The 25,570-nt window shown below is 58.9% G+C and overlaps 1 protein-coding gene across 8 annotated transcripts; it reads right to left on the minus strand.

Moving 5' to 3' along the window:
- Positions 1-882: 882 nt before the first annotated feature.
- On the minus strand, positions 883-25,373 carry RNF157 (ring finger protein 157). Of its 8 annotated transcripts, XM_032128998.1 has the most exons (21): positions 24,316-24,555; positions 18,869-18,987; positions 15,696-15,784; positions 15,067-15,213; positions 14,395-14,512; positions 14,229-14,295; positions 14,029-14,072; positions 13,587-13,634; positions 13,249-13,320; positions 12,584-12,743; positions 12,279-12,391; positions 11,763-12,001; positions 11,568-11,676; positions 11,260-11,371; positions 10,633-10,829; positions 10,435-10,500; positions 10,026-10,074; positions 8,425-8,535; positions 7,705-7,800; positions 3,826-3,866; positions 3,273-3,359 (listed from the first exon to the last, which is right to left on the minus strand). In XM_032128998.1, exons 1-20 carry the CDS (start codon positions 24,401-24,403, stop codon positions 3,826-3,828), a joined length of 2,085 nt encoding a protein of 694 aa, XP_031984889.1. In that variant the 5' UTR covers positions 24,404-24,555; the 3' UTR covers positions 3,273-3,359. The 8 variants fall into 8 exon arrangements, with proteins under 8 accessions (XP_031984890.1, XP_031984892.1, XP_031984889.1 ...); XM_032129000.1 differs by lacking the exon at positions 7,705-7,800; XM_032128995.1 differs by lacking the exons at positions 3,273-3,359; positions 3,826-3,866 and adding an exon at positions 23,207-23,315 and having other exon boundaries at positions 6,364-7,800; positions 24,316-24,378.
- Between the last annotated feature and the right edge of the window lie 197 nt (positions 25,374-25,570).

The following is a 25,570-nucleotide window of genomic DNA, read 5'->3' on the forward strand; positions in this document are numbered from 1 at the left end:
GCAAACCTGAGTCCTGCCCCTCCAGGGGCAACCCCAGCCCTTTTCCTCCTACCTGTGCCCCCATCCCGTTTCTTGCTCCTGAGGCACCCACAGCAATGAGGGCACAGCTGAAGCGGGGCTGGGAGACTCCAAAAAGAAAGGATGGAGTCTGCCTTTATTTAATTCAAAACTTTACAGCCACAGGCTTCTCTAAGAAATCCCTGCCCCCCTCACTGCCATGCCGAGGGCTTTAACAGAGGCCAGGGAGGGATCCTTTGAAGGATCTGACCATGTGCAAGCCATCCCCCCCCAGCTTTTTCAGTCATGGGTTGGATTCGATGATCTCAGAGGTCTTTTCCAATCTGATTGATTCTGCTTTTGACTCAGCTGCAAGTTCCTTCCCCCCACCATCATCAGCCCCCTCAACTAAACCCAAATTATAACCCCCCTTACAGCCCTCCTCACCTTTAAGACTTCAGCTCCCAGCACATATTTTCTTCCCCACCACTGGAGGGATTTCTCTTCCATGAGCTCCCAGCTCCTTGTTGCTCCTCTTCTGCCCCAGGAAAAGTTCCCTCTGGGTGTCCTCATCCATCCCAGCAGTGACAGAGGCCACCCACACCACACACCAGGAAGATGCCTCTACCCCAGGCCAGACTCTTCCTGCAGAGGTTTAGTTTGCATTTGTCCTTTCTCCATCCTGGCAGGATTTAGGATGGTTGGGAATGTAGGTTGGAAGGGACCTTGGGAAGTGTTTTAGGACATTTGAAGCAGCTGGGCTGGTTTGGAGAAGGTACCTGGGTGACAGGTGAGTGGGTGCTCCCAGCCAAAAAGGGTCTTTACATACCAAGCCCCCCAAACCCCGACTGCCCTCACCCTGCAATCACAAAATGACTCTGGACACTTTGTCGACATAAGATACCCTTTATTAAACATACTCTTAAAATCCAAAACATGCTCAAAGCAAAATCATAAGCAGCAATCTGGTTTCCTTCCTTAAATCCCTGACACGAGGGTCACTGGAACAAGGGGCTGCCCTGTGAGACAAAGGGCTGTCACCTTCCACCCCATACTCCTGCCTGCCCCTTGTCCCTTCTGGGTGGCCGAGGACGGCACTGGTGTCACCCATGCCCAAATCCCGTCTCTCCTGTGCCACCCAGAGGATGGATTCTTTGCTCACAGCCAGGCAGCAGCACTGCTCGGCCACAGCATCCTCCCGGCTCCTCTCCATCACAGCCGCGGGTGCTATGAGCGAGGGGCAGCGCCGTGACCTTGTCTGGCTGCTCCTGCAGCCGTGGGGACACCGCTCAGAGAAGCCAGAAAACACTCAGGGTCACTCCTAGGACCTTCTCATTCTGCTGGCAGCCACAAGCACCGTTGCACCTTGTGCCAGGGTGCCAGGCCAGCTGTCCTTGTCCCCTTTGAAACCATGAGGAACGTTGGGCTTTGGTAGACCAGGTGACCCTGGAGCATCAGCCCGATTTTCTCTCCCCTGCCCAGGCTGGAGACATAGGGAAGAGATGGCTGCCGTGGTTTTCTCAGCTCAGCATGACGGGGAACCTCCAAAGCTCTCCCTGTGCGGTGCTGGTGGCTCCTTGGGGCTGGGACACCCAGCATGTCCCCAAACAGGGCGCAAGGCTTGTCCCCGCCACATCAGCCCTCCCTGCTGCTTGCAGCTCCCACCTCACATGCCCCAGGATGGCGTTTTGGAGTTGTCACCCCCTCACATCAAGCACCCAGCACTGGGCTCCCAGGGAGGAATTTGGGAGCTGCTGAGCTTACAGGAGGCACAGCCAGCCCAGAAGAGAGAGCAGTGGGACGGCCGGCTCCAAACCCATCTCTGGCAGGACCCACACTGGGGCCACAGAGCAAGCAGCCACCATGGCCCTGGCTGTGAGCCAGGCAGAGAACACACCCCCCCAGCCCCTAAAAGGGCTTCAGCCCTCTTTAGGAGCCACAGCCATCATCAGCATAGCCCGTGCTCTGTCGTGGGGATGGCAGTGGCAACCTGCTTCCCACACACGCCCCTCCAGGGACGCTGCCTTCAGTGCATGAACATCTCTGTGCTAAGGTGGCTCTGAAACGCAGCTGCCTCCTGCAAAGAGGAGGTGGCCTTTGCTACCACAGCCGTGTGACAAAACCAGGTGGGGAAAAGGGAGGCTCAGCTTCCCACCCTGGGCTGCCCCAAACAGCTCCAGAGCCCGGTAGATTGGGATGCAGGGTCTGATGCTCCTCAAAGTGGTTTCTTACTGTCCCTGATGCTCTCTGGAGTGGAGCCTGGCCTCTGCCAGTGGCCCCCAAGGTCTGTGGCTTTATCCCTACTCCTTTACAATCCCTGTGTGTCTGCCCCTGGAACAAAACCCGCTTATGTTCTCAGCCCAATGCTGGCCAGAGGGATGGGGATGGAGATGGGGGGCAGCTCCCACACCCTCATCCACCCCTTGCTACAAAGTGTTATGGGGAGGGCAGGACGGGTGGGATGGGGGGGACACTTTTGGCACTTGTTCCAGAGAGAGGGCGCAGCCCAGAGCCCTGAGCTCACAGCAGGGCGGAAGACAGAGAGGAAAAATTATGAATGCCCCAGGGGCTGGTGACCGGGCTGGGGGCGGTACCAGGTCTCCTGCCCACCCCTGCCACCCTGCTCCATGCCCTGGGGAAAAACAACCTCGGGGCCAGGGCCAGGAGCCCAGGTGCTGCTCAGGGGGAGAGGAGAGGGAGGGGAGCTCTGAGGGCACCATCACTGCCAGTGCATTAACGGGGACATCCCACGGCATGGGGACAGCCCACGGCAGGGCAGGGGCATGGGCCAGCAAACTTGGGTGGGCGGGGATTGACCCCCATGAAAGTCACCAGCTCATGCACCGAGGATGCCAATCCCAACACTCATCCTTTAACCCACACCCCTGAACACCATCCTCCCATTGTCCCCACCCACCCACATCCCAGAACCCCCTGAGTGAGGTGACCCTGTCCCGTCTGCTCCACACGTTGGAGGAGAGGAGCCTGGGGGTGTAAGATGACCGGGGGGCACGAGGGGACCCCAGCCTGTCCCCGTTAGGGCTGGAGAATGGGAAGGTGCTAATGGGGGGGGGGGGGGGGTGGGGCTCCAAAGTGACATGGCTTTCAGCCCCCACGGAAAAGTCGAGGTTACCGTCTTTTCTTTTGAAAATCAGTCCCGGTACAGCCGAGGGGTGGCGGTGGCGATGCCCACGGTGCCCGGACACCAGGGTCCCTCTGGGTGGGCAGGGGGTCTGTGCCCCCGCCGGGGCTGAGCCCTCACACGGGCAGGGCGGCCGCTGCCTGCTCCGGGTCCCGGGGGCCGGGGAGGCGGCGGGGCCAGGTCTGCTGCAGCCCCACGTTGTTGTTGGCTGCCTCTGGGCCTGGGGGCAGAAAACGGGAGTTAGGGGCTCCCAAAGCCCACTGCTGCGCTCGGCTCATTTTTCCATGGGGGATGCGATTTACTGTCCCAAAGTAACTCCCACCTCCCCAGCTCCCCCCGTTGGGTTTTGGCTGCAGCGAGGGCTGGGGGGTGCCTGCTCTTACCTCTCCAGGCTGGGGGAGCCCCTTAAACCCCCAGTTTCTCAGGAACGCTGAGGGCCGAACGGCAAGCACAGCGCGACCATTGCTGGGTTCCAATAACCCAAACGAAGGGGGGGCTGCCTGTGCCCCCTCTGCCCGGCGAGGGTGCCCTGTGGGGCTGCAGGCCAGGCACAAAGCGATGTCCCCCTGGCCTGGGCAGTGAGGGGACCGCCAGCAACGCCGGAGCAAGGGGTGACAACCCAGCGCCAACCCCCCCGGGGGACGGGGCACGAGGTGGGCGCAGCTCTGGGGGGCTCAGGGTCTCACCTATTCCTCAATGTTAATGGGGCAGGAGTCCGGCACGGCGGCTGCGTGGCAGGAGAGACCAGAAGGCACATGGTGAAGGCGGGAGCGGAGGCGGCGCGGGGACACGGGGACATGCACACGAGCGAGCAAACGGGGTGACCGGGGGGCCTGCGGGTCTCGCCGCCTGCGAACGGGTCCGGGAGGGGGCCGGGGAGCTGCTGCCGGGCACAGGGCGAGGGGTCCCCATGCGTGGAGCCTCCCAGGGTTTCGTGCCAAGGGGAACCGAGGGGTGGACATGCTTGTGGTGCTGGGGCAGCTGGGTCCCCCATGCCTCCTCTCCGGCTGCAGGCTCCCAGTTCAGGCAGCACCCTCCAGCTGGGGCAGGGTGATGGCAGAGCTCGGCCTGTGGCTTGTGTCCCACCACCAAACCCATCAGAGGCTGCGTGCTGCCCTTAGGAAGGGGGTGCACCCCTAAGGCAGCTTGGCTGCATCCTCCAGCGAGGTTAAGCCCTGTGTCCGGAGCCAGAGGGACTGTGTGAGGGCATGCCAAGGCCAAGGGCTGAGGCTTTCTCAGAGGGGGAGCAAAAAAATCCTGCTGCCTGCTGATTTATGGGAGGTGACAGCTGCCATTTCGACTGGCTTTTCATGGCGAGCTCAGGCTGGAGAGCGAGGCATGTTAAGTCTGCAGATCCCGGAGGGGATGGATAATTAAACAGGACCGCGTGTACATGCACACAGAAATCCCATTAAGAGCCTGATATTGCCTAAGTCACTGCAATGCCCCAGTGCAGAGACCCAGCTCTGCTCAGTGCACCCTTGCGAGGCTGCTGAGAAGCAGGGCTGGGGCAGCAGGACATACTCTGGTCCTGGAGCAGGGTACCAGCCCTGTACCCACCCACCTCCCATCCCCTTGTGCTGCTGGAGGGGTCTGCTCCGGGCAGAGCAGCTCCCAGACTCCATCCTGGTGAAACCCAACCGGCTCGCCCAGCCCACTGCTCACAGCTTGGAGCATCTGTGGCTTTAAACCAGCAAGAGCCCTGCTTTCAGGTTTTCTACAGCAGCTCCCCAGCCCTCCCCCCTTGGTGCCAGCTTTTCTGGCAGATGCCTTTCCTCAGTTTCTCTTTCCAAAGCTGCTTTTGCCACGCTGCCCCCAGCAGAGGCTGTGGCCGTGGCCAGAGGATGCTCTGAGCCCTGGAGACAGCCCCTGCAACCCTCTGCAGGATCCACACAGGGACACAGATCTATAGGTTTTAGTTAAACCTCGTGTCCTAAAATCCCTGGCATGTGGCCTTTTGCCTCCTCCCAAAGCTCTTTCCCATCAAATTGAAATCTGCAGAGATTTCAAAAGAAGCTTTGAGGAACCACGTCCCGCACCTTCGTCCATTACAGAGAGGACAAAAACATCATTATCAAATGTCACCAGCTTGGAGACTGTCCTAGATGTGGACTCTTGAACACCATAGATCTCAAGGGCCAGCATGCAACTGCCTTCCCTGCAATCAGTGAACAGGGCTGTCACACACTGGGTACAGGCCTTTAGAAATTTTAAGAATGATACAGCCAAAACAAACCCACAAAACATGGAATACCCCCAGTCTGTCTCACCATGAGCCTAAATGACTGTAAATTTAAAGACACAAAACTGATCTGAACTCCTTATGATATAGAAGCTGACTGTACCCTAGAGGGTTTAAGGGTGCCCAGCATACCCCCCCACAACTGCTCCAAAAACTTCTCAAAAACCTATAAAATCAACTCTGAACATTTCAAGGTCAAATTGGTTGAACAACAACAAATATTGCTTAATCCTAGTCCTTAAAGAGATGCAGACCAATGTTTCTGCTATCAGACCAAAACATTCACCTTTTACAGGTACCTCCTCCACCAGGTGGTTTTCCTGGCTAAACCAGAGGCTGTTACCTCGCACATTTAACTGATATATTGGGAACTGGAATGGGGGTATTGAGCAGTATCAGTTTTGAAACTCTAACTGATCAATTGGGTGCAACCATTAATAACTTGGACACTACAGATCAACCTTTAAAGCCTTCCTTAGCCGCTCCTGGAAACACACAGTGGTCAGCTTCAAATATCAAAAATATCCAAATGCTAATGACCAGCTGGCTGATGCTCTGGGAATTGCTCAAAGCAAAGTGTCTTCAGCACTCAGCTGTATTCCAGCTCAGTTGTGGCTACCTCTACAGTGCTGGGATAATCATAGAATGGGAAAAGGGACTTTTATTCATTGAAATTTGAAAGGACATTTCAATCCTGGCAGGTTTTAATCAAATTTTCTTATGTCCCCATCACTAGTAAGGTCACAGCTTTTGTCTTAGCAATACATAGTGCTCCTGTACATACCAGGCACCAAATCCTTGTGGTAGCAATCAGATTAGATCCATTGGAGCACTGAGCATGGGCTCAGAACAACCATACACATGCATGGCAAACCACTGCTGTAGATGGTTGTGTGGTGAGAGAATGACAGGAGTTTATATGTGAAAGCAATACTTGGCCAGCCCAAGCTGTGTTTGGACACAGAGCTGTGTCTATCATTTCGAAACGTCTCCTGATAATGACCCCGAATCCATCTCAGTATCCATAGGACAAGGGTCTGTATGTCTACGAGCCCCTTGTGACAACAGTGGATGACACCAAGACCCAGCTGTGTAACCACTTGAATCTGTATTTGTAACTTCACCTGTAGAGCAGGGTGTGACTTCAGCTATCCCCTACCAAAAACTGTGCACCAGAATGGATGTCAGATGTGTTATATGACACTTTGTCTCCAACCCTACTGGAATGGGCATTACCCTGGTCAAAAACTGCTGGAACATCCTGATCTACACAAACTGGTACAACAACTCAAAAAGGAAAGTCAGGCAACAGTGATCACTGTCCCTTAGGATGTGGAAAAAATGCCTTGTGTCCTACAGAGAGTGAGAAGGGATGGAGAACATCATGTCTGCCATTCCCAGGGGACCAGGGACAGCCCCAAAGCCCCCACTCTGCACCTCCTCTGCCCCTGGTCCCAGCACGAGGAGCAGCCCTTTGCTTTTCCACACAAATGCCAAGGCTGGATCACCCCACTCGCACAGCACAGCTCATGCTGAGGGCTGCAGCTGCCCTCAGCGTGGTGGCCAAAGGATGGAGAGGGCATCCTCGGCTAGGCTCAGCCCAGGGGCCAGATCCTGCACCCCAGCCCAGGCAGGGGACAAGGCCAGCGCACTCATCACAGCAGAGCAAGAATTTGACCCTGTGCCGGAGCCATTTGGGCTGCAAAGCTCCCCCTTCCTCATCCTCCCCCCGGCACAACCAAGAGGGATGCAGTCAAGGATGGCTTTGGCTGGCGCCACAGACAAGGGATGCTTTGCCAGGCCCTCCAGCAAAGCAGAGGTGCTGCTGGGACACCCCCAGCTCCCTCCCCAGCCCCCCAGGCCGGCAGGGCTCAGCCAGCTGCTGACAGAGGGTGATGGAGGGGACACAGGGCTTTTGTGGCAGGCACCTGTTCCTCCCCAAGAGCCTCAGCTGTGTTTCTCCAGCACAGAAACCACCAGGAACAGGCGAGGCAGCAGGAGAGGAGGCTTTCCCAAAGGAGCAGGGGGAAAGAAAGGATTTCCCCTCCCTCCAGTGGGTTTCACCCACCCTCTTGGCTCTCCAGCACCTGCTGCAAGTCTGGGACCTGCCACAAAGTCAGCTGAAGGGGCAAGGCAGGGGCAGAGTTGCTTCCAGCTTGTCCACAAATGTATTGATGGAGACCCCATGGAGGGTGTGGTCTTGGCTTTTTGGCTCGTTTCCCCACGCACAGGTTGAGGAAGCTGAGCCTGCAAGGCTGGGCAGGGTCCCCTGCCCACTGCCCCCTTCCACACAGGGGCCAGGGGTCTTCAATACATTTGTCACCTTTGGGCAACTCTGGGCAGGGAAGGGGCACAAGCGTGGGTGAAGAAAACCGTGTTGGCACAGAGCGAACATGAACTTTCACGCAGACGGAGGAGCCTGGGAGGAAGGAAGAAAAAAAAAGGGATGGAGAGAGGCTGGGAGGAAACAAAAGTGGGAAGAGGGTGAGGGAGAAAGCATGAAGAAATGGGAAAGATGGATGAATGTTGGGGCTCTGTAGAACGATGACCTGAGCTGACACACCCCATCCCCCTGGCCTTGGAGGAAGAGGAGGACGAGGCAGGCAGCTCCTGCTGTACAGCTGGACTGCCTGTGGATCACATCCCAACACAAAATATTGCTGTGCCCACCACAAGCCTGGACCAGGCTACAGCTGTGCCACACAACCACCTTCCTAAGGAGGACTGGTGCCCCCTGGGGTGCCAGCAGCCCCCTGGCCAAGGGACAGAGAACCCCAGCAAAGCAAGTCTGCAGCCCCCTGGGGACATCCCAGTCCGGACAGGCCACCCTGACCTATGGGTGGTGACGTGTCTGGTGCTCAGCCCCACAGAGGGGCAGGTGGAGGGGTGCAGTGAGGACAACCTGGCGGGGATGGCAGTGGCCAGGATGGTGGGAATGATGGTGATGGGAGAGGAGGGATGGATGCAAAGGGCTGGGGGGATGCAGGGAAGAGTGGAACTGTCCCCCCCACCCCAAGTTCATGTTCAGCAGACGGCCACTCACCAGGTAAGCAGGCCTCAGAGCACAGTTTATTGTCCAGCGCTCTCACGTGTGCGATGCCCATGTCATTGTTATTGTCACACCTCAGACCGAGGAAAGCGCCTGTCCTCGGGCCTGGAAGGGAGTTAAGGCAGTTAACGCCGCGGCCGGGCTGGGGCTCGACGTCGCCTTTTTAGCACTGGGGGGTGGGATTTCTGGGGCTTTTCCTCTCCCCTCCCCAGCCTCTTTCAAAAAAAAAAAAAAAAACAATAATGAGATAAAAATGATGCATCTGTGTGGGACTGGGTGAAGAGTGGACAATAACACCTGGGCACAGCCCGAGCTGCTCCTTTCCTCGCACCGGCCACATCGGAGGGCAGCGGAACAGTGACGATGCGGCCATGGGTACACGCATGAACCTGCCCAGGGTTCAGCCAAACCTTCCCTCTGGCACAGCCAGGCCGTGGTGGCACCCATCACCTCCTGCAGGAGCCTCTCTGGCACCAGCAGTGCAGTGAGAGCTGCGTGGATGCCAGGAGGAGGCAGTAGCTGGATGCGTGGGGCAAAAGAAGCCGTAGCCAAGCTTTTGCAGGGGGGGATGGAGGCTTTTGGGGATGAGGGAGGTAACTCTGCTTCTTAGCATCACTTCTGCAAGAGATTAGCCCCCAGGTTCTTACCTGCATCCATCAGATGCAGGTGACTGAACCTCAGGAGGGATGTTCCCAAATATGCCAGTAGCCCTGCTGAGAACAGGCGCAGGACTGTGTCCTAAGGAGAAAGGCCATCCTGCTCCCAGAGTTGTTGGGATGCCCATGGATGCCCACCACAGCCCTTGGTTGTTCCTATTTGTTATACTTGAGTCTCCCCACCAGCCTGAGCCTCTCTACAGGTCAGAGGCCACGATTTGGGGATGGGTGTTCCATGGGTGTTCCTGCTTTCCAGCTTGGCTGAGAGTTCAGGTTGGATGGGGAAATAGTTTTGCCGTATTTTTGCTAAAAAGAGACTTGGAAATGTGGGAGGGGGCACACTGTGGGCCTCCCTATTGCCCAAAAGCAATCCAGGGCCATTGGTGGCCGATGGCATGGAGGTGACCACCTCTTTCCTTGGCTATCTGAGCTCAAGGGAGGAGGCGAGAGGAGCCCTCGATGTGCGTGTGTTGACTTAACACATTCAGGACAGGCCAAAGAAAGTGAGGAAAGCATCCCAGAGGGAACAGCTTTGCAGCCCCTTCCTATGGGAATCAGCCCAGGCACTGATTTCTACAGGGCAAAGTTTCAGAGATTTGAGAAAACACCTTGGTAAGGGAAAAAACACAGAGAGAGAGAGAGAAGCCTCTTTCCCACTTGGCTCGTTGGAAAAACCATTGGATCCTGCACACCAACTGCTCCACGTCCCACACTGAGCTCTCTGGGTCCCCGTACCTGGCTGGCACCCCCCGCCCACTGCTGTTCAGCCCACCCGTGGGTGTCCCTGCTGTGACAGATGTTTCCCTGTCTCCAGCGCCCGCAGAGTCCCCCAGGGCTCTCCCTGATGGCAGCAGGGAAGCTGGGGACAGCACAGCACCCCCTGCTCACGGTGACAGCGAGCTGAAAGCGAGGGGACAACAACGACCCAGGGCCTTTTACCGTCTTCCTGTGTGGGAGAGGCGTCCTCGTCCTCCAGCACATCGTTGCCCTGTGGCACAGGCGAGAGGCAGCGAGTGTTAGCCTGAGGCTGTGCCAGGGGCTGTTCCCAGGTCCTTTTGAGGGAACATCCCTGGCCCTGGGGATTCCATGGATCAGTGGAACAACCCCACTGCCCCATCCATCCCCAGGGCAGCCTGCAGGGACATGGATGCATGGGCAGCCCCTTCCCCAGCCCAGCCCTGGGGGAATGTGGTGCCAGCTGCCCAGCTTCCCTCTCCATGGGCACAACTGGGATCCCCCCACGGTGCTGGGCGACACCACCGCTCCCAGCTGTGGGCACAACTGGGATCCCCCCACGGTGCTGGGCAACACCACAGCTCCCAGTTCCTCGTGGGATGGTTGTGGTTACCTCGGCATCGCGCTCCTCGGCAGAGATGCTGACAAAGTTTAGATCCGGAGACTCCACAGGTGTTGACTGTAGGAGGAAGGTGGGAAAGATGGAAGGAAAACAAAAAAAGTCTGGTGCCAGTGGTTTTGGAGGAGGAGTTACATCCCATAGGGAAGCTCGCCAAGCTGGGCACCGCCACCACCAACTCCCAGTCCCTACCTCTCCATCAGACGCTGTGGCGCTGGCGGCCTCGGGCGAAGGGAGCACGTCCCCCTCCTCCTCCTCTTCCTCCTCCGTGCCAGGGGCGATGTAGGAGCCAGACATGGAGGACACAGTGTCAGTGCTGAGCTGGGAGTGCTGGCTCTGGGAGGAGGCCATGGACATGACGGACTGAGCCAGGCTGCTGCTCACGGGCTCTGGGAGAGAGCACGGGCTGAGGGGGCCGCTGGACTCCCCCACGCACTGGTGGGAGTCACAGCACAGCACCCACTAATGGCAGAGGGGCTAATGAGGAGGAGTGGGGTGCAGAGCAAGGGCTGGCTGCATGCCATGGACACGTGATGGGTGCAAAGCTGCCAGCAGCAGGTCCCCAGGGCTCACAGCCCCCCCCCCTTTCTGGGTCTAAAGGGTGACAAAGCAGGCGTGACTGGTGGCCCCGTGATCCCCATCTCCAGGTGTATGGGTGACAAAGCAGAGGTGACGCTCTGGGGCTCCATCCCATGTCCATGGCAGGGTAAGAAGGGGCCATGCCACCCCTCTTTGCATCCCCCCACAGTGTGACAGTCCTGAGATCACGATGCCACTCTCCTGCCTTGCCAGCGCCTTTGAAACCCCACCATGCTGTACCTTCTGGGGATGAGATGGTGGAGGAGAGGGGTGTCCCAGTGCACGAGGACTGGTCAATGGCTCCTGATGATGACAGGGTGAGGTTTTCACTCTCCGGCGTTGCACCACATTCCTGGAAGAGGAGCCCATGGGGAGGGGAGGGGATAGGGGATACTCAGCATGGATGGCCCATCTCCTCTAGGCATCCTTATGGATGGAGAAGAGCCAGGAGGGGCAACCCCAGTCAGTCTCTGGTCCCAAGCCTCCCCCAAATCTGCTGCCCCCTCAGTGCCTCAACTCCTCACCAGCACGTTTTGGACAGTGCTCACCTCCTCACACCGGGCTGGGGATCTCCTCCTGGAGACCCTCAGCTCTGACTCAGTGCACGACTTCTCATCCTCCTCTTCGGGCAGGATAGAGGAGTTCTGTGAGATGGACCTGGCCAACGGGGCAAAGCAGAGGGTTTCACCCCTGCCCACAGCCCCCAGACCCCTCCAGACTCCCGGACCCACCCCAATACTCACTTGGAGATGCTCTTCTTCAGCTTGAGCCCCGGGGGACCGCAGTCAGGCAGGCGCTCGAGGGGTGACAGGGCCCTCAGGGGGGGCAGGGGGCCATCGCTGCCGTAGGAGGGCAGGGTCCCCACGCCCGGGGGGTCCCCCAGCACTCGCAGGGGCAGCGCGGCCGGCGACGGCGTCAGCGGCCCATTGAGGGCCTCCAGCAGTGACACCACCTCGTAACCCGGGGGGATGTTCTCCGAGGACTGGGGAGAGGGGGAGAAGGGGTGAGGATCCTCCCTGGGCCATTTTGCTGATCACTCCCAGTGGGATCAAGATGCCCCAGGGAGAAGCTCAAACCTAGAGAATGGACACCCTGCCAAATACCCTTTTTTCTCTTTTTTTTGCAATATCAACCCAGCGTTTTTTGCAAGATGAATTTGCATTAAATAAATAAACCCTGTCCCTCAGAAACACACGGATCCCCAAACCTCCCCACCCTGGTGGAAGACTCCAGGGTCCCACCTTCAGCCAGGCACTGACCGAGTGCTCCTCGGAGTCGGAGGTCTGCGAGGCGATGATGGGGTTGAAGCTGGTGGGCGAGAGGGGGCCCAGCTTTTTCCTCATGGCTCGGATTTGAAGCAAGGCTCGGAAAGCTGCGGCAGCAGGGAACAAAGGGAGGGATGAAACCCAGGCTTTGAAGGGAGACCCGTCAAAAAATGACACCGCATTTCCCAAGAGGGCCATCCCCAGGGGGGCTAGCGGGACTGCAGAACGGGAGGGTGGCAGATGCCAGCCCGTTCCCAGAGATGCCAACCAGCCCACCCAAGCTCCCCCCCAGCCCTTACGCAGCCTGCAGATGGGGCAGTTGTTGGCCTGGTAGCGCAGGGTGTCGGCGCAGGTGTTGCAGAGGCAGAGGTGGCGGCAGGGCAGGATCAGGGTGTCCCGGACGTCCGACAGGCAAACCACGCACTCGGCGCTGTTATCGCTCACCTCGTCCTCAGCCACCTGCCCCAGGGACAGGAGGGAGCTGCTCAGCCTCAGGGGTCCCCAGCCCCCGTGGCACCAGGGTGGGTGCTCTAAAATACTGGCTGGGTGCTCCAAGAGGGTTCTGCCTGTGTCCATGGGCTGCTTGCTCTTAAATGCCCTGCTGGGACCTCACTGCTCCTCCCCAGGAGATAAGACCAAAGGAAACAGAAACCCTAACTTGCACCCCAACTTTCACATATTAGAGCAGAGCATAAGGCACATCCCTTGAGCCGCATGCTCCCCATCTAAACCAACACCCTTCCCCCAAGGGACCACAAAGGACAGGGGGAAAACTCAATCCTTCAGCTTTCTGCCTCCAGCAGCTTTGATGCCAGCACAAAGTGTCCCCAGGCATCACCAGCTCCGTGCTGTGCTGCAGCCTTTTGCCCTGAGCATGTTTCAGTGGCCAGACCTGTGCTAGGGGAAGGGAAGAAGGGATGAGGGAAGACCCCTGGGATGAAGGCAGGGGGATGCAGGCACAGACCTTGGAGTCCTGCGTGTTGTACTTGTTCTCGATGCCGTAGATCTCCTGCAGGAGGTAGCTCACTCCATCCACCTGCAATCCCATGGGGAAGGGGTGAGGAGCAGACACACCTTGCCCGTAGCCACTGCAGCTCCCAGCCCCCTCCTTGGGCCAGCCCTCCTCCCCCCACCATCCAGGGGTTCTCTTTGCATTGATAACCTCGAAATTGCACTCCCTGGGAGGCAGGGGCAAGGCTGGGACAGGCGTGGAGCTTTTGGGTCTCCCCAGAGTCCCTCAGTGCCTCCCCTGCAGGGTGTGCAGGGTGGCTGCCACCACCTCGGGGACACCCCAACACTCACCACTTGCTTCTGCTTGAGGGGCTTCACGCAGAAGGTGCCATCGCTGTGCTGGAGAGGGGAAAGAGCACATTGGTGGGCACCCCTGGGCTGCTGTGCTAGAGCACCCACCCACCCACCCTGTTGCTGTCACTGCTCCCTCCTTGCTCCCAACAGGCCCATTTTGCAGGAATTCTGGCTTTTCCTGACAGCCCAGCACCAGGTAGCTGTGGGAGGTCACACACATTGCAAAGCTGGAGACTTCTTGGAGGAAGGAAGACGGAGTTGAGCCCAAAGGCCTCAAAAGGGGGTGCTTAAAATGAGGGAATAATCCCAGAATTTGAGGAGCAGCCCGAAACATCCCCAGCCCAGCAGCACCATCCCGATTCCCAGGGATTCTCCAGGCTCTTGTACCTGGTGGGTGCTGGAGGTAGGAGGGGAAGGATGGCACCAGCTTGGCACTTACCTTCTCAAAGGTGGCCAGCAGCACATGGCAGTGCCCACTGTGCTCTGCAAGACACAAAGTGACATGCAGGGCTCAGGGGACACGCAGGAGGACAGGCAGAGCCATGGTGGCAGTGAGGAAAAGCAGGAGGCTCTGCCCAGCTGGCATCACAATGCCAGCAAACTGGGAGAGCCCATCCCAGCAAGGAACACCCGCCTCACCCTCTCCTTCATCCACCACCGCCTGCACCACCATGGGATAAACCTCGCGGTCCAGGTCGAAGCCCAGCTGGAGAGATACAGGGGAGGCTTGGTGAGATGGAGCAGTGCTGAGGCTTCACCCCACCTCCATCTCCATGGGATGATGTCGGGGGCGGGAGGGACCCACCTCCTCCTCGCTCCACTCGGAGGGGTCGATGGTGTGGGAGGGCACACAGAACTGCTGGCACACCCCCCGCTTGTAGTGCACCGTCTCCGACTGCAGGCTGTTGTCCCTGGGGGTGTAGCTGTCCCGTGGAGAGAGGACAGAGTCAGGGCACCACGGGTGTCCCCACACTCCTCCTGCTCCCCCCCCCCCGATCACGGAGATGCCAAAAAATGGGAGGGGTTGTGTGTGTGTCACTCCTCTCCTCCCAGATGCCTTTTAGGGCTGAGGTAAGAAGTTCTAAAAAGGGCTAAAATAATCCACAGGGTGAAATAAACACAGGGCAGCCAACACAGCACAGGAGGGGACAGGGACAACTCCACAGCCAACCTGGAGGGGTCTGGGGGGGGAGTCAATGATTTCCCCTGGCCTCTGTTCTGACGTGAAGGTAAAAAGAAGGAGCAGGATGGGACAGGGAAGGACATGGCAGGGGCTGGCAAACACCTGGTGGTGGCACCTGGGGGAAACAAGGAGCCTCCCTCCAATCCCAGCACCACCCTCAGCTGTTTCCTGTCCTGAAGAGGAAAGATGCTCCGGGGGGGGAAGGCTCCATGTCCATCAGCCAGGGACACATAGAGGCTTGGGTGGACATAGGCCAGGCTGGGGGGTGACACAGGCCTGGCTGGGGCCCCTCACCTCGCCACCCCGTTGTGGAACTCCTCGGTTGCCTGGTAGTAGATGGTTATGGCCACACGGGTGTCTGTGTCGAAGGTGAACTCCACATTGTAGTGCACCTTGGCCTTGCTCACTTCTTCCCCCGGGGTCTTCACCTCCTCCGAGCACCTGGGGAGCACAGAGGGTCCAGGAGACGGGCCTTGGGGTGCTCCAGGACTGATCCCCTCAGCACCAAAAGGGGCTGCTGCCCTCCATCAGGGGACACTGAGGCACAACAGGAGTGCCCAGCATGCCCAAGGTCACGCCTGCAGGCTGGGAAGTGCCGCAGACGGATTTCAGCCGTAATCCCAAATCTCACGGCCCTGCCGCAATCCCCAGCCTCCCTCCAGCAAAGCCTTTGGAAGGTGGGGGAGGAAGAACAAGCAAAGCACTTCAAAGGCAGCGCTAAGCTCCTTTAATCCTGCGGCACTGCCTGTGCTGGCATGCGGGAGCCAGGAGGGGAAGGGCACGTTTGGAGAGCAGCGGCTCATCCCCTTCATCCATCCGCCCTGCTGCAATGAGAGCAGCCCCGTGCCCACCATCCATCCCCTGGGAGCACCCAGCAGGACCCTCCCTCCCCGTGGCTCAGCCCTGTGGGCACCCAGACTCACTTGACGAGGCGCAGGGTGTCCTTGCGGATATTGATCAAGCTCCTGAGGGTCTTCACGGGTTCCTGAGGAGGTGGAGCAGCGTAAGGGAACTAGGATGAGAGAGACACCGGTGAAGGCAGACGCACGTGGGGGGGGCTACGCTGGCTGTGGACCCCCCAGTGACCCAGACCCAACACTCTACAGAGGGAATTGGGGTGGCCTGGGCATCCTGATGGGTGCTGAGCACCCGCAGCTCCCGCTGGCATTTGGGTACCAGGCAGCACGGTGACAGGGACATCCCTTCACAAACAGCAAGCCCAGAACAGCAGGGACAGTTTCACTGGGGAGGGGGTACACAGAGCGGGGCTGTTCCTTGTTCCTTTGGCTGGAGGGTGAGGGGGATGTGGGGCACAGGGCAGGTGGCTGCTGATGGATTTTTAGGCTGCTGGATGAGGCTGGGCAGAGAGAGGCTGCAGCTCCCTCGCTGCCCATCAGCCAAGAAAAAACAGGCACAAGTGTCCCTGTTTCCTCCCTGTGGTGGATGGGATTTGGATGGTGGGATCCCTGCATCCCACTGCTCTCGTCCTCTCCAGGAGGGGAAAAGGGCAGCAGAGTCATCAAACTGCTGTTAACAAACTTTTTTATGAGTCACTAAACGTGCACCTGCAGAATCGAGCACCTGCAGAGTCACCCATCGCAGCTGGAAGGGAGAGAGTGAGAACAGGCTCCAGGCTGGAGCTGAGCCGTGTCATGACATGTTGTGCCATGTCATGATACATCCCCTGCATTCAAACTAATGCAGTCATCCAAAATTGCTTCTTTGCACCTCACCCAGCCAAACCAGCCCTGGCAGGGAGAGCACCCATGGGTGCACCCCCCCTCCTGCTGCAGCAGCCAGGGGTGAGCGACAGAGGAGGGAAGGGGCAGCCGGGTCCCCTGGGTGCCACCCACAGGGGCCGTTGGGCTGGGCAGGATGGGGAAGTGCCGCAGGCAAATTTTGTGCTGCAGAAACCACTTCGGGCTCTTTCACTCCCACGTGTGAAGAGCACTTTTTCGGCGTGGTTGGATTTTTTTTTTTTTTAATTAAATTTTACAAGCCAGATTTTGCACATCAGAAAGGGGCCATTCAGAGGACGTTTTGCATCTCCTCACTTTAAATCAAGCTGAAACACAACATAAAAAAATGGGTAACGGTTGCAGTGAAGTTAAGAGTGTCATCCACGTGCCTACAGCAACACTTGGTGCAGGCCGGCTTCTCTTAAAGTGGAATAAAGACCACCCTCAAAAGTCTGTCTTGGGGTTTTTCTACAAGCAGACCCCAGCAGGTTTGCGTGGGCAGGGAAACCCAGTGGCACATTTCAACAGTTCCTGGCTTCCCCTGTGCTCTCTGTGTGCCTCCAGCAGCTTCTCTTGCTCCTCAGCTGCATGGTGGCAGCTACTTAAACCTGCAACGCCCTTCCCACCCCCTTGGGAACCTGCTCCCAGCTGGAAAATCCAGATTATCATGTATCCATGGAGGGGAGAAGCTGCACAGCCTCCGGCTGCCCTGCACATCCCTGTGGCAGCAGCGCTGTTCATAGCTCAAAGTGCTCTGCTCACAGAGCACTTGGGACACAATTTTTCCAAGATCTCCTGACCTTTGAACCCCAAGGAACCCAAAATAAATCCCCCACCAAAAAGCAGTGGCCGTCTTTAATGTTTCCAGCCCAACCAGGGCTCTCACAGAAGGCCAGAAAGCAAAAGTATCGCAGCCAAGAAACACCAGGACAGGACTTGCAGGCAGCATCAGAGAGGCCCAAGTGTTGCCTGGACACAGGCTTGGACCAGAACCAACACAGATCCATCCCAGCTCCTCCCTGGGCCCCCAAAACTCCCCCTGCTCCCCTGGGAGACGGGATCTTGGTCACAGCTCTGCAGCCCAGAGCCATTGGTAATTAAACCGGAGCAAGACAATTTAGCTCATGATGCTGTATTAATTCTCTCTGCTGTTTCCAAGCTGTTCCTTTGCCTTCCCTGCTGCTCTGCTGTCAGGGCTGCTGACATGGGAACTGCTCACTGGGCAGTTTAGAGGCTTTTACTGTAATCAAGAGGATTTCTCAACACTCGCTGCTGGAAGAGACCCTGAGTGCTGACTTCTCATTTTCCAGGGAAGCGCAGAGGATGGAGGGAAAGGCTCTGCCTTTGCCCACCCAGTGCTCTTGGGCTTTCTGGGTGCTCCTGACCTTGGCTCTGTCAGGATCCCCGCTCTGGCACAGCCCAGGGCTGGACACTTCCCTGCTGAAGGAGTGCATGATGCTGCCAAAACACTACCAAAGCCAATTCCAAGGAGGAAAAAGGAACCTTGCTGGCAGCAGGCAATGCTTGAGAGCTGGGTCAAAGCACCAGGCAAGTTTATCTCAACTTAACAGAAAAGCTTTGGTGCCTTTTAAGTCCTCACTCTGAATCTTTTTAATACTTGACCCCTCAAACACCACCAGGCAGGAGGAGTCCTACTGCTCCAGTCCCACTGCTGAGAGGCACCCCGACGAGAGGGGGACATCCCTCCCGTGGCTGAACCCCTGCTCTCACTTCCTCCCTTTCCAAAGGCAGCAAGCACAAAAACCATCTCCAGGAGCCTGGGGTGTAGGGAACACCAGCCAGGTTCCCTCGTGCCCTGAGACCAGCTGGAGCTGGCAGCACCCAGCACTGCAAAACCCACCCGTGCTGCCCCCAGCCTCAACCTACCCCAGCCTTTTTATTTCTGTTTTATTTCTTCCTCTTTCTTGCTAGAGCTTGGGCAGTAATTTTACCTGTTCCTGTCCAAGCTACTCCACTACCCTGAACCACACCAGCACCTCTGCGTCACATCCCCCACCATGTGCCCTCCTGTCTGGGATACAGCTCCTGGATGAGATGGGGAAGGCAAGAGAAAAAGCAGCTCTTGGAGAGGGAATGAGAAAGAATTTGGATTAAATCAGCCCAAAACCCTTTCACCATTAGTCCTCGATGGAGGACAGGCTGCAGCAGGAACCCAACCCTTATATCAGCCATCAGAGAATCCACTCAGCCCGCTCCAGGCGGGCTTGGCAGGCTCTGCCCGTGGAGGGGGACAGCCGGCAGCCGTGCACCACCGCACACCCCATGACACACAGCCACCACCGGCACGCTACCTGCGCTCCGGAGCCCCCCAGCCCCGTGTCCCCGCCGGTACCCACCACCACGGGCCGGTTCCCCAGGAAGTTGAGGTCGCTGTTCTCGCCGAAGAGGTACCCCTCGGGGTGCGTGGAGTCGAACTTCTCCCCGCCCATGATGAAGTGGTTGGCAAAGTAACTCCCTGGAATGAAAACACAGCGAGCGCCTGAGCGGAGGGGGAGGAGGGGGCTCCAGCCGGGCGATGGAGCGGCACGAAGCCACCAGATCGATGGCTCGGAGGTGACTTTGTCCCCAGGGTCACCTTGCTGGGAGTCTTTCTGGTTGAGCTCACACGATGAGAGCCCCCAGGCAGGCAGAGGCTGCCCAGGAGCCACACTCCCTGCCTGCCCTCCCCTCTCCCTGCCCGCTTCCCACCCGCTTCAGCACCACGGTCCCAGCCTGGGCACAGAGCCGGGGCAGGAGAGGCTGGTGCAGGGGCCCAGCCCCATGGCAGCGCTGGCCCTGGGGGCTACTCCATCCGTGGGATTTAACAGTGCCTGCTCTCCTTTCCCTCTCCGGGAAATCCCTATGAGCCCCAGTACGGCCGGAGCCACCCAAGGTCACCCTGACCTTCAGCCATCCCCACACTGGCAGGAGCGGACGGATCCTGGTCCGTGAGGAGGAAGAGGAGACGGCTCCTGGGACAGCAGAGCAGAGCTAATCCCGGGCATAAACACCAGCTCATGTCCCGAGGAGGCAGGAGAGGCAGGGGCACAGCCTGACCTGCCAGAGAACCCAGAGCCCTGCGAGCCCTGGAGGAGCCGGGCTGGCTCCCAAACCCCAGAGAACCCAGAGCCCTGCGAGCCCCGGAGGAGCCGGGCTGGCTCCTGCACCCCAGAGAACCCAGAGCCCTGCGAGCCCCGGAGGAGCCGGGCTGGCTCCCAAACCCCAGAGAACCCAGAGCCCTGCGAGCCCCGGAGGAGCCGGGCTGGCTCCTGCACCCCAGAGAACCCAGAGCCCTGCGAGCCCCGGAGGAGCCAGGCTGGCTCCTGCACCCCCAGGGATGCTGCCGGGAAGGGCAGCATGGACCAGGCACACAGCCCCCAGAACGGGCAGGGCTGCTCCTGCCCAGAGCCTGATGTCACAGATCTCGTGTGCCACCCAAGGCAGCGTGTCCACAGCCAGACACTGCCCAGATTTGCTGCAGCTGCCACCAGGAAGGTGGGCAAAGCATAACTGAACCGAGTTCTGTTGTCAGTTCTCAGTCTGCAGCCTTCCCTAGGAAGGGCTCACCTGCAGGAGGGAGGATTCTGGGGGCCTGTAGACCCTCCAGGAGGTCAGCACCTGCCCTGCAGTGCTCCACATTGGCCTGATGAATGCTGGGCAATGACCAGGGTCCCTTCTTCCCTCACATAGCCAAAACACCGGCTCCTGGCCCCGAGCTGGGAGCAGCCCCCAGGTCAGGCACTTCTCCACTAGAGAAGAATTTCCTCCCAGCCCGGCCAGGAGCCAGCTGGTGCCTGCTCCTTGTCCATGAGATCTGGGCTGTGTGGGGAAAGCACAGTGTGGCACAGGAACTGCCCAGGCAGGAGGGCTGGGACTTGAGGCGGGAAAAAAGGGAAAGGTGGACAGGGATGGGGCAGCAGCAAGGGGTGAGCAGAAGCACCAGGAGTCAGTCAGACATGGACACAGTGTCCTGCATCCTGACAGGGAAAGGCTCTGGCTTATAAAAACCCCAAACCCACCAGCACAGATCCATCTGCACCCCCCCGGGGGACACCCCAAACCCAAACATTTGGGAACCACAGATAAAGGAGCTCAAGCCTGGGCTGAAGCTCTGCTTGTGGGGACTGAGGTCAGAGCTCGTGATCAGCTTCCAGCAGAGGCAGGGACTGTCCAAGGCTGGATCAGGCTCTAATACTGCACTTAAAACCCAAAACTGAGCCCAAAGCCCAGGGGGAGGAGTAGGGGGGGATCTAACTCCTGGGCAGGAGGGATGAGTGGGGTCACACAGCTCGGCCCCAAGGCCCCGTGGTGCAGGGATGCCCGGATGCAGCGAGCCCGTTAGCGAACGTCGACCATCAATTATTGATGCCTGCTGCTTTCAGGTCCCATTTTCCATGTACATAATTTATAGGCAGCTCGCCTGGAAGGACTCGGCCACATGGAAAAAAAAAAAGCCCCAAGAGCAAAGTGCCTTCGGAGCTGCCTGCAATGGCACAGCCAGGGGAGAATGGGGCCATGCAGAGCTTTTCCTGACACTGACTTGGAGCAAGAGCAGGAGATGGCAAAAAAATTACATTTAAACATGGAGAAAAGCCACCCTGGCACTGGGAAAAAGCTGGAAAATGGAGCACAGGCTCTCTGTGATTGGCCCAGCCACAGTTTAGTGGGTGCTGGGGGCTCCTGTAGGATAGGCAGAGCAGGTGAGGACCATGCTGCCATCACCCAGTCTCCCTGCAGGGGTTGGGAGCATCCCTGGGTGCTGCAGGCTCCCAGCACATCCCCCAGAGGCCTCAACTCCCTCTTGACAGCAACAGAACCAGCTCTGTGCTCCCTCCCAGCAAAAGTCCTCCTTGCTGTTAAACAAGAGGCTTGAGTAGTGCCAGGCTTTTCCAGGGAAGCAGCAGCACAGGAAAGCCCAGGGCATGGGCAGGAGCGTGTCGGTGACTCCCTGGACACAGCCGGGTGGCAGAGGAGGGAAGCACCTTCCCAGCCACCTTATTATGGGCTGGCTGTAAATCCAACGCCCACTCCCGGGGAAGGAGAGCCTGTCAAGGACAGGCACATCTCAGGAAGGGCTGTGCAGAGCGGCTGCTGGAAAGGAGGAATAAACCCAAATTGCCTGAGGTTCTTGGCAAAAAAAAAAGTCTTTGTGTCCTGCACATCTCCTGGCACCAGCACATGGGACACATCTGGCACCAGCTGCCAGCTCCTTTTCCCCGTGAGTGCCAGTGCTGCCACCTTGTCCAGGTGAAGGAGAAGGGTGAGGACCCTCGTGTGTCCCTGTGGCTCTGGCATGCAGTGACACACGTCCTGCACTGTCCCCCAAGCCATGCCTGCCCTGCTGGGCTCTGGTACCACAGCCTCTGGCTCTCCAATGTTACAGCCTCACTTTCCAAAGCTGCTAAAACAGAAAAGCTCATTTCCAGCTCATCCCCACGCTCCTGGTGAGGGAAGCACCGGGTTTGCACAGCCTGCGGTCAGCCCAGACGGGTGGCCATGGCACGGCGCTGGCATAGGGACACCCTGTGGCCGCGGGTGCCAGCACAGGGTGCTGTGAAGGGCTGGTTAAAGGCTCTGGGTGCTTCTGCCCCTGGGCAGCCCATTATTTAATTCCGTGCTCTGAAGCGGGCAGCCAGAGCCAGCGGCAGCCGGAGCTGACGCCAAACCCTGTCCACAGCCCTGCTGCGTCAGCCCTCGCCCACCGTGGCTGTGCCACCACCTGGGGTTGTGCCCCCAGGGCCGGGGGTGTCACTGCTGGATTAATCCCTGTGCTCCTGCCCCCAGCCAGGGCCCTGCTCATAGTCCCGTGTGCTCCAGGGTAGCTCGGTGCTAACCTCAGCCGGGGACAGGGGCTGAAAGCTGGAGACGTGCCCCAAAAGCCATCCCAGTAGCCAGGCGGTGAGCTCCATCTACAGCCCCCGCTGGCTCCCGCTCCCAGTGGCAGCCACTGAAGTAAATCCCAGCCTTTGTTTCAAAAACAGTGGTTTAACTAATCCCATTGACACCCTGTCTGGAGGGGATGGGACCCCGAGGATGGGGAGATGCTTAACTGGGACAAGACACAGCTGCCCTATTCCCACAAGCTGCACTGGCCATCCCGAGCAAGCCCAGAGCCACATCCACAGAGAGAGGGAAATGCCCAAGGGTCCCGTGAAATTCCCCTCCAGGACCACATTTCTAAAGCCACTGGCTGTTTCCAGGTGGCTTTCGAGGTGAGAGAAGCGCTGCTGCCACAGAGGAATGGGCTCCGCTGCCCGGCACGTCCTCCCTCGGCTGCCGGCAGCCCTGAAGGCAAATCCCGCTCGGATTAAAGGCAAACCAGCCATAATCTCCCAGGGCCACCAGCCTGCCCTTGTCCCAGTGCAGATGGCTGTGCCACCTGGGCACCTCCTGCTCCTCTCCCCGAGCACCCTGGGCAGCACCAGGACCATCCCCCCGCAGCTCTGCCCAGACCCCAGCGGTGGGACCAGCCCTCCCCGGGCTCTCCCTGAAAGCTGGAGTTAAGCCTGGTGACCTCTGCCAGCTGAGATGAGTTTGGAAGTGATCAGCTGGGTGCACTTGCACCCTCCACCCCTTCATACCCAGATATTTCAAGAGCCCCTAAAAAAGACGGGGTCCCAAGGGAAAAACTTGTAATGCACGGAGACACCGTCCCTACAAAGAGCAATCCCATGGATGGGGTGGTCCAGCCTCACCTGGCATCAAAAGGACAGAGGCCTTGAAATCACGTAAAAAGGGGAGCTGGGGGAGCCCTGTGGGAAGCCAGGCTGTCAAGGATCAGTCATCTCCAGCCAGCTGTGCAACCTATTTTAGATTAAAATTTAAAAAAAGAGGCAAGCACGGCTTTTCAGGACAAGCACAGGGTTTGTGTTGACTGTAATTCTTCCTAAGGAGGTCTTTAGTTGTAATTAGCGAGTAATTTGTCACAGCGCTAACGATCCGAGCGTTTTCCCTATCCTATTAACCACCAAAATAGTTCCCTATTAATAATATTTAGTGCTGCAAGGATCCTGTGCAATCTCCTCACATGCACGCACGGTGCTCCGGGGCATCACCAACCGGTGCCGGTATTTTTGCGGCTCCGAAGCGCTGCCCACCCAAGGGCTGGAGCCCATCACCCCTCCCTCCCCGGCGTGCCCCCCTCGGACCCTCGCTCAGCCCGGCCCTTGCAGGGAAAAGTGAGGCACAGAGGGGAGGGACGGATTCTCCAAGGTCATGCACAAGGTTTGAGACAGGGCCGGACTGGGGAGAGGGAGATGCATCACCAGCAAGGCTCGAGGCAGGGACAGGAGCCGGGAAGGCGACGGCTCCCCACGGCAGCGGCTGGGGTGCTACGATGGGGCAGAGCCCTGGGAAGGAGGGATCCCCTCCAATCCCTCCCACCCCAGCCTCCCTCGTCCTCCCGGGAATTTAAACCCAGGATTTTGCCGAGCAGCCAGCACCGGAGTAACCGGCTATAAAAAGCGCCTCCGGAGCCCAGTGCCGCAGACCGCGGCTACAAAAATAATTATAACAATAATGGCATTAAAGTCGCGTCAACTCAGCCAAGTTTGGGAACACGGGTGCGCTGGCAAAGGGGAGCCCGGAGAGGAGTGACCCCCATCCCTCCCGCGCCGCATTCCCGCAGGGTGCCCCGCACCAGACCCAGATTTTTAGGGTGCCCCCCCTGTGCGTCACCGTTTGCTTTGGGGTGCGCAGGGTCACCCCCGCCCGCAGCAAGGTCGTGCCCTGCGCCCACCCGGCTCGCTCCCCTCCTTGCCTCCCCATCGGCGGCACCGGGGCGCGAGACCCCCCGGGGGCTCACCGGATTTCGGGGGGTATCTGTAGACGGAATTAGCGGGGATATCCACTTCCTCCACCCCTGCGTTCTGCCGGCTGGTCAGAGCCCCCATGGCCGGGCCGGGGCTCAGCGGGCGGGGGGCGGCGGGGAGTCCTCCCGCCCGGGACCGGGACGGGGGCCGGGACCGGGGCTGGCGGCGGCCCCCGCCCGCAGCATCCTCCGCTCCGCTCCGCTCTGCGCCGCGCCCGGCGCCGCCTCCGCGGCACCGCGGGGCTGCGACACTCGGGGCGGGGCCCGCATCGGCCGGCACGCCCCGACCCGCCCCGGCTCGGTCCGGCTCGGTGGTGGGGTGAGGGGACGAGATGCTGCCGCTGCCTCCCCAGTGTCCCCCACCCACCCAGCGAGGTCCCCCCTCAGGTGCCACTTAACTGTCCCCCCACAGTGGCACACGCGTGCCCACAGTGCCACCCACCTGCTATCCCCTGTGTCACCCAGTTGCCTCCAGTACCTCTCAGTGGCCCTCCTCGCCATCATCTGCCACCCTCAGTCACCCTTCAATGACCTCTGTCCACCACGGCCCACCCTCCTCCCGTCCTTGCCCCCAGCCCCGCCAGCTGGGGGACACCGAGCAGCAATGCCAGCTCAGGGACCTCCAGGGACAGACTGGGCACGGTCCCTCTGTCCCTGTACCCCCTGCCGCTGGCGTGTCCCCTGGGAGAAGGACAAGCCCTCCACTTTTCCCGACAGGTCACAGGGGGAAGGAGTTGGCGCAGCTGTTGGCACAGGGACTGATCCCCTCTAGCAGCACTTCAGGGGTGCACAGCACTGGAGATGGGGCAGGTTAAAGCTCCGCTCCATCTTCCCCATCCTGCCTTCCCAGCTCCGCTCCACACCCGGAGCAGCTGCATCCGCCGGGCGCAGCCGCTGGAGGCCGGGAGCTGCCTGTCCGCTCCAATGCACCCCAACAGATCACCCCCCACCCAGTTCCCCCAGCCTTAAATTATTGGGAAGCACTGGTCACCTACTCATTTTCCACTTGGAGCTGAAGAGGAAGGATGGACCCTTTGACCGCTCACTTAAACCCGCCGGTGATTAATTAGTCCGGCAGCGCCTGTTAGTGGAGCATCACATGATTTTGATTTGAGTTGATAACACGAGTGCTATAAATATCAAACGGGAGATGTGCAGGGAGGCGGATCGGGTGCCCTGATGTCCTCGGCTACTCAGTGGTGACGAGCAAAGGCCGTCCCCGGGACTCCCCCCTTTATCCCCTCCCTGC

Source organism: Corvus moneduloides, chromosome 19 (assembly GCF_009650955.1).
Source record: "Corvus moneduloides isolate bCorMon1 chromosome 19, bCorMon1.pri, whole genome shotgun sequence".
Lineage (NCBI taxonomy): Eukaryota > Metazoa > Chordata > Aves > Passeriformes > Corvidae > Corvus > Corvus moneduloides.

Excerpts from the sequence above, each read along its gene's own strand:
- RNF157 (XM_032128994.1), bottom strand. The coding sequence starts at position 24,403 with ATGGGGGCTCTGACCAGCCGGCAGAACGCAGGGGTGGAGGAAGTGGAT. Across the intron at positions 14,296-14,394 it reads CCGAGTGGAGCGAGGAGGAG|CTGGGCTTCGACCTGGACCG; the intron begins GTGGGTCCCTCC and ends GTATCTCTCCAG. Across the intron at positions 8,536-10,025 it reads CTCTCCCACACAGGAAGACG|GCCCGAGGACAGGCGCTTTC; the intron begins GTAAAAGGCCCT and ends ACTCCCTTCCAG.